The sequence below is a fragment of the Anguilla anguilla genome, chromosome 4 (assembly GCF_013347855.1).
Source record: "Anguilla anguilla isolate fAngAng1 chromosome 4, fAngAng1.pri, whole genome shotgun sequence".
Taxonomy (NCBI): Eukaryota; Metazoa; Chordata; class Actinopteri; order Anguilliformes; family Anguillidae; genus Anguilla; species Anguilla anguilla.
In genome coordinates, this window is record NC_049204.1 from 2,829,254 (window position 1) to 2,837,737 (window position 8,484).

At 44.8% G+C, this 8,484-nt stretch overlaps 1 protein-coding gene across 4 annotated transcripts in view; it reads left to right on the plus strand.

Annotated features, from left to right (window-relative positions):
- The window catches only part of acsbg2 (acyl-CoA synthetase bubblegum family member 2), a 36,116-nt gene extending 28,022 nt beyond the window's left edge, over nucleotides 1–8,094 (plus strand). For all 4 annotated transcript variants that reach the window (XM_035414062.1, XM_035414059.1, XM_035414061.1 and 1 more), the window contains 2 exons: nucleotides 4,017–4,263; nucleotides 4,724–8,094. In XM_035414062.1, coding sequence (XP_035269953.1) covers nucleotides 4,017–4,263; nucleotides 4,724–4,842 — 366 coding nt within the window. In that variant the 3' untranslated portion in view covers nucleotides 4,843–8,094. The remainder of the gene's footprint in view (nucleotides 1–4,016; nucleotides 4,264–4,723) is intronic.
- Nucleotides 8,095–8,484: the final 390 nt, after the last annotated feature.

Sequence of the window (8,484 nt, forward strand, 5' to 3'; positions counted from 1 at the left end):
CTGTGTCCCTGTCTGCGTCCACAAGTCTATGTCCCTGTCGCGTCTACAAGTCTATGTCCCTGTCTGCCAAGTTTATGCCCCTGTCTGTGTCCCTGTCTGCATCTGACAAGTAATCTTGCCAACATCTGTTTGCAGATGTGTGAAACAATATAAAGCAAAAAGAAACCTGTAGATAACGTTACATTTTTTACATTACATTACAGGCATTTAGAGACGCTCTTATCCAGAGCGACGTACTAGTGCATCAGTTCAAAGTGCAACAAATGATTTCACTTGTATCCTAAAATCATTTTAAGTCACTACATGTTCTAAAGTATATAAGGGCCTTCATACCACTTCATAGTCACAATATTATAATACCCATAAATAGTTTGCGAAAGGGAGAGACCTGAAATATGCAGACTTATGAGCGATAATATCACATCATGTACATCGTGTACTTTTTCGGAACATTCAGAGTAGGGACATGTAGCTTATGGCGATTTGGGTGATAAACTGTATCTCTGTGGTCATAATGGACTCATTATCACAGTCTTAAAGCCATAAGTGAGGCGGTACAGGTGAAAGGTGGGAAGATGGAATCGCTGATTGCTCTGACCCTAACCCATACCCCGAGCTTATGGGGGCGACATAGCTCAGGAGGTAAGAGCGGTTGTCTGGCAGTCGGAGGGTTGCCGGTTCGATCCCCCGCCCTGGGCGTGTCGAAGTGTCCCTGAGCAAGACACCTAACCCCTAACTGCTCTGGTGATTGAGAGGCATCAATTGTAAAGCGCTTTGGATAAAAGCGCGATATAAATGCAGTCCGTTTACCATATCTCCACCGGACGGCGATAACAGGTTTACTCAGCCAACGTCTGTTTGCAGTCCTATCTGACGAAAGGCTGTCCGATCGCAGATTGTGTCTGTGAAATTCAGGACAAAGTCTGAACGGGTTCAAAAAAAGCACAGAGTCACCAGTCCTGGATTTCTGGGTTTTGAAAGATTACAGACCGGCTGAAAAGAAAGTTGTACATTTACGGTCTTGTTTTAGCAGTGAACCTCAATTAATTCTGAATTATGCGGAGACACGACAAGGGAGATATTAGTCTGTGTCCTTGTCTACGTCTTCCAATTCTATGTGCCAGTCTCTGTACCTGTTCACGTCCCTGTGTTGATCTGTAGAAGTCTGTGTACTGGCCTGTGTCCCTTTCTGTGTCTGTGCAACTCAATGTCCCCGTCTGTGACACTGTCTGCATTTTATGTACTGGTTTATGACTCAATCTGCCGCTGTCTGAGTCTATTTCTGAAGCCAGATCTCTTGCTGCTCGACTTGGCTCATAAAGCAGGCAAGGACGCTCGAAGCCTAATATCTCCCTTGTCGCGTCTCCGCATAATTCAGAATTAATTGAGGTTCACTGCTAAAACAAGACCGTAAATGTACAACTTTTTTTTCGGCCGGTCTGTAATCTTTCAAAAGCAAGAAATCCAGGACTGGTGACTCTGTGCTTTTTTTGAACCCGTTCAGGCCTAAATTTCACAGACACAATCTGCGATGGGACAGCCTCTCGTCAGACAGGACTGCAAACAGATGTTGGCTGAGTAAACCTGTTATCGCCGTCCGGTGGAGATAAGCTCGGGGTATGGGGTCAGGGTCAGAGCGATCAGCGATTCCATCTTCCCACCTTTCACCTGTACCGCCTCACTTATGGCTTTAAGACTGTGATAATCTGAGTCCATTATGACCACAGAGATACAGTTTATCACCCAAATCGCCATGATCTACAGGTCCCTACTCTGAATGTTCCGAAAAAGTACACGATGTACATGATGTAATATTATCGCTCATAAGTCTGCATATTACAGGTCTCTCCCTTTCGCAAACTATTTATGGGTATTATAATATTGTGACTCAGTTTTATAATGGTATGAAGGCCCTTATATACTTTAGAACATGTAGTGACTTAAAATTATTTTAGGATACAAGTGAAATCATTTGTTGCACTTTGAACTGATGCACTTGTACGCCGCTCTGGATAAGAGCGTCTGCTAAATGCCTGTAATGTAATGTAAAAAATGTAACGTTATCTACAGGTTTCTTTTTGCTTTATATTGTTTCACACATCAGACTTTAGGTGGATGTTTTCCCAGAATGAAAGCGAATCAGCTTTGCCTCTCTCTTTCCACTTGTAAACAATTAGGGCACATTGACAGAACGTGGTATCATGGAAAGAATAACAGGTGACTGGATTTGCGGACATGGAATATTAACCCCCTTTATCTTATTATTATTATTATTATTATTATTATTAATAATTACATTTATATAGCACTTTTCCAAATGCTCAAAGTGCTTTACAGTGAAGGGGAACTCACCTCACCCACCACCAATGTGTAGCACCCACCTGGGTGATGCACAGCAGCCAATTTGCACCAGAACGCTCACCACACATTAGCGAAGGTGGAGAGGGAGAGAACATTTATTTAACCAATTAAGTCTGGGGATGATTTTAGTGGCAAGTTTGCGAGAGCCAGATCTGGGATTTGGCCAGGACACCGGGGAACCCCCTACTCTTAGCGATAAGTGTCATGGGATCTTTAATGACCACAGAGAGTCAGGACCTCTTGACAACCTTTATCTTGACAACCATTAGAGATTGAGCGCCCACAATAGCTGATTATTAACTTAATGCTTATGGGTGCCAGAACCTGTTCCTTAGCACTTGCTGACAAATGGTTTAATTCTCAGTTCAGCTAGTTCTGATCGGCTTGCCCTTTTATATCTATAGGAGCTGGCCACTATTGAAATGTTGAAGGACTTGAACAAAGTGCCATCTGCAGGCAAAGACTGTACTGCACATTTGTATTTGAAGTAACGTTAGGCTGACAAAATGAGTCAACTATCTACTGCCATCTTGTGGACAGTTTCAGTGTGGAAGTCAATTGTTGGGTTGATTTACTTGGTCCTCGTAACTCTTGTCAGTTGGGATGAAATAAACGTTTTTCAAAATGACTTCACACTAAACAATGAAAACTGAGTAACACAATAGACCTGTTATTTAATACAGAATTATGGCGACATCTTGACTTTGGTGTAGTGTAGTGCAGTGGTATTTATCTGATGACCACAAATCATTTGCAATAAAAAACTATTATTCCACTGCATGAAAAACTTTGTCTCCGTGTTACCCTGTGTTAGCCCCATTTTATCCTGGGTTGCCCTGTGTTGCCCATGTCCTCGGTGGCCCTGTGTTACCTCGTGTTGCCCTGTGTTACCCTGTGTTGCCCTGTGTTACCCTGTGTCACCCCGTGTTACCCTGTGTTGCCCTGTGTTACCCCGTGTTGCCCTGTGTTACCCCGTGTTGCCCTGTGTCACCCCATGTTACCCCGTGTTGCCCTGTGTCACCCTGTGTTACCCCGTGTTGCCCTGTGTCACCCTGTGTTACCCCGTGTTGCCCTGTGTTACCCTGTGTTGCCCTGTGTTACCCCGTGTTACCCCGTGTTGCCCTGTGTTACCCTGTGTTGCCCTGTGTTACCCCGTGTTGCCCTGTGTTGCCCTGTGTTACCCCGTGTTGCCCTGTGTTACCCTGTGTTACCCTGTGTTGCCCTGTGTTACCCCGTGTTGCCCTGTGTTACCCCGTGTTGCCCTGTGTCACCCTGTGTTACCCCGTGTTGCCCTGTGTTACCCTGTGTTACCCTGTGTTGCCCTGTGTTACCCCGTGTTGCCCTGTGTCACCCCGTGTTGCCCTGTGTCACCCTGTGTTACCCCGTGTTGCCCTGTGTTACCCCGTGTTGCCCTGTGTCACCCCGTGTTACCCCGTGTTGCCCTGTGTTACCCCGTGTTGCCCTGTGTCACCCCGTGTTGCCCTGTGTCACCCTGTGTTACCCCGTGTTGCCCTGTGTTACCCCGTGTTGCCCTGTGTCACCCCGTGTTACCCCGTGTTGCCGTGTTGCCCTGTGTTGCCCTGTGTTACCCCGTGTTGCCCATGTCCTGGGTGGCCCTGTCGCCCTCAGCCTGACGGGCGTGTCTCCTCCCTCAGTCCCAGGTGAACGAGGACTCAGGTGCCCCGGAGGACGAGCTGACGGAGGAGGCGGTGGCGCTGTGCCAGCGGCTGGGCAGCAGCGCCACGCGCGTTTCGGAGATCGCCGGCGGACGGGACCGCGCCGTCCACGCCGCCATTCAGGAGGGCATCAACCGCGTCAACGAGCACGCCACCTCCAATGCCCAGCGCATTCAGAAGTGGACCGTGCTGGACAGAGACTTCTCCATCCTCGGAGGGGAGCTGGGTGAGAAGGGGGCGGGGTCTCCGAGATGGGCGGGGTCTAAGAGGGGTGGGGCCTCAGAGATGGGCGGGGTTTCCGAGGGGCAGGGTCTCAGAGGGGAGTGGACCTGAGTGACTGGGCTAAAGTGGAGCAGTACCCACCCAAAATTACTGTAAGAAAATGAAGGGTCATGGGTCTCCACACCAGTCGCATTTATAACAGATTCCAGTGTTGAGTTTAAATGGCGGTGCTCTTGCAGTACTGACAAGACCAGTGTTGAGTTTAAATGGTGGTGCTCTTGCAGTACTGACAGGACCAGTGTTGAGTTTAAATGGTGGTGCTCTTGCAGTACTGACAGGACCAGTGTTGAGTTTAAATGGTGGTGCTCTTGCAGTACTGACGCGGGACCAGTGTTGAGTTTGAATACCGGTTCTCTTGTAGTGTGCTGCTGTCTGACCCCCCCCCCCCCTTCCGTCTCTTTCAGGCCCCACGATGAAGCTGAAGAGGCCAGTGGTGATGAAGATGTACAAAGAGCAGATTGAGAATTTCTACAAAGAAGTGGCGACCCCCACCACCCCTGACAACCCCCTGCCCCCCAAATAAGATTCTGACAATAGCATCTCCGCCCCCTTTCAGAAGAGAGGGGCAAAGAGCAAGCATCGCAGTGAAGAAGGACACAGACACACACAAACACGCTCATATGCACACACACACATACACACACACCTAACACACACACACACACACACAAATACACACACACACATAGACTCACGTATACCCACACACACCTCACACACACACACACACACACACAAACACAAGCACACACACGCATGCATGCCCACACACAAATACACGTACACACACACTTTGTTCAAACAACTCACCACAATCTTTGTGCAGTTCCCGTTTCAAGTTTAACTATTTCCCTGGGATCTTTCTGCTAAATTGTAAATCGATTATTTTTTATTTTTGTTTACACTTGCTGGCGTCATAAAAACAGTTAGTAAGCGCATCCATGGAATAAGTAAATCATCTGTTTGTAAAGACACTGCTATAAGCTAACTATTATTGTGATGAAGTACAATAACATCTAATGGGGCATTGTAACTGTCCCGTGTTTTTTTCACGTGAGTGCTTTAAAATACGAAAATACAGCTCAAGGGTTGATCTTAAATAATGGTATTGGAGGACCTAAGTAGAGTAATTGTTTTGTTTGTTTATTGTTATTATTTTTGTGACATTTATTTATTTTTCATTTGCCAAAGTTTGAGTGTCCCCAAAGTATGTTGTGCACTCGGAGTGAAGACAGAAAACTAAAGATTTTAAACCAGCAAAGATTTTAAAACAAATGTGGCTTTGACAGAATGATTTTTGTCAAAGTGGAATACAGAGGACGAACAGGTCAGGAGTCATTCTACAGGGAAAAATGTAAAACATATCATTGTGTTATTTATTGATGTGGGACGTTAGCTTTGTTTTGTGTTGGTCTGGTTTCAGTGTAGCGTGTTACCTGGATGAAAGCTGGAAAAAAAAAGCCTTGTGTAACTCATCCGAACGTTGCCGTGTGCAATGTAGAGCTGCCCTTTTGCACTGTGAAGCCCTTTGGGCTTCTGGGAAATGAAGTTTTATCTGAAGACTGACACTTGCACTCTATTGGAAGGAACATGAGCAGATCTGCTTTCTGGTCCATTAGCACTGAAACCACACCCCCAGATATTCAAGCCATAATACTTAAGTTTCATGCGTTTTGCGAACAATGAATTCTGTGTGTTTAATTTTTTTTTGTGTCTGTTATGATTTGGCTGTCATCTGAATGTTTTGAAAAGTTAATTTTGGGTGTAAAATTGCTGGGGAACCCATTTTTTTGTGTGTGACGTTGTAAATATATTTTATATACAGTTCCTCTCTGTGGTCTTATTTTGACCCCATTGTGTAGCATCCGGTGTTTGTGAAGTGTAAGGTTCTCGAGTGTTTGTGGGTCTGAGAGACTCAGCGCTAAACGCCGCCTTGACCTTAAATGGCAGTTTCTGCATGAAATGTCCAGCGCGTTACACACAAAGACAGAGCCCTCTGCTTCTCTCTGTTCAATTTTACCCGTAAATTATATTATCGGTGAATGACTTTGACGATATGCGAAATGTAATTTATGGAGTTTAAATTATCTCCGGTTTTGTATGTATTTGACAGTGCGTAAAAGACGACGTTCTGCTGGAAGTTTATTAAGAACCTAGAGTGGAAGGCAGTGCACCTGGGGACGTGAAACCTAATCTATCTTGCACTGATTTTCCTCTCGAATTAACTGAGAGGAGATGAGCCGAATGTTTATATCGTTGTCTTCGTGCTTTTACATTTACCTGCGTTTTTTGGTGGTATTCTGTGTGAGGATATTGATCTAGTTTTTTCATGGTTTGATATGTAGCACCGGTTTATAAACGGGAAGCTTCAGGGGTTTCAACCTTCCAATATTTCTGACGGAATGCATGGCCTTGGTTTTATTTTGAAGTTGATTTGGAATCCCCCACCCCACCCTACCCTCAACTTGCTTTCAGGGTTTAAATTCAGGGGGATAGTAGCATTTTGACCATGGGTAGGCTATATGACAAAATACTTGAATTAAACAAAAAAAAATTTTTTTTGAAACCTGCCGTACATTATTATGCTGTCCAAAGAATCCATTGGCATGTCACAGTATGTAGCCTGTTAAATCTTTCGTCCTACAGACCTATATACATCTCTCACATGGAAATGACCAAATATAGTTATGGGAGAACAATTCTTCGTGCAACCTAAAATGGGCGGCATTACCAAGTGCTACGAGCGAATAACTGATATCAGCCAACAATTCGGTCCCGCTGTGGAACGTTTTGATTGGCTCAAAGAAGTCAGTGATTGACAGTTTATTGTTGCTTCATCCATTGTTGGGTTCGCGAAAGCTGACTCTCCCGGTGTTACGGAATGTGCTTTCAGCGAGCATTTCTACGTACAGTACAGGGCAGATTAACTGTGGCGTGAGTACGAGACAGTCTGGTATCCGAGCAGGAAAGGTTTTTAGGAGGAGAAACTAGAATTATTTTTTCCCCCAGTGTCCAGCCTGTGGCATTAGGGAATCGCAATTGGCATGCAGCGTTTTACGCAAGCCTTGAAATGTACGAATTAACAAACTGCTTTTTCTTTTTTTTAAGGAGAAATGATGGTGAAACCATGTCATGTTCTTTTTTTCCTCCCATCTCTTGGAAAGTTTGCGGCAGGTGGTGTTGAAACGGAAATATTTCAATTTCAGCCGTTGCGAAAAACTGCTTTGAAACAACGAAACCGCCGTGGCCTCGCGGGTGACCATTTTCAAATCCGCTCGTTTGAGGCGGCCATCGTAATTCGGCCTCGCGGCAACCCAATACAGTAACGTAGGCTGATTGTGCTCGACACTGCCACGTGTTGGTAGTCTTGTTTTTTTTCCCCCTTTGCAATATGTGATCTTGTTTACATATTGAGTTCTAAAGAAATGTGACCTGGACCAGTGTTCCCCAAACCTCTGCTGCAGGTGGAACACATCAAATACCTGGATTCGGCTGGGGGAACCAGAGGACAGGTGTGGGAACCACTGACCTCAATGGGTTGAAGGCACACCTGAACTTGAGAGCAATGCTGGTTTTACCTGACTCTGAACCTTTTGAGTTTTGAAGACTTTTGTCACTATGTTTAGTGAGAGAGGTTTTCTCATGCATCACCCTCTTTGTCTATAATTAATGTGCAGGCCTGTTTGAAAAGGGTAAGGAGAAGGGAGATGATTGTGTCTATCTATGGTGTGTGTGCGTGCTCAAATGAGAAAATAAATGCATATTACCCAACTGACCTTTCAGTTTTGTTTTTGTTTTTTCTCTGTTTAATGCAATTCAGTGCAATGAAGTAACTGAGAACAAACTCCACATGCTAAATGTAAAACGGTTAAAAAAAAAAAAACTAGTATGACCTTTAATGTAATTTACAGCAGTCCGTTTACCCCACAGTCAAAAGGTTTTCATGTTGGAATGAAAAGTGCTCAAAGTGTGTTGCTGTTCTTGTAAAGTCAGGACAAATAATCTAAATATCAACCCTTTATATACATCAATTACCACATGTCCATCTAAATTTTTTCTAAGTCACAAGTTCGATGCCACTTACCATTATCAGCACACTGACTGCAATACTTGGTGACTAGATGTACAGCTTTTACAGGAATTTCACAACTATTCATGTGAAAAG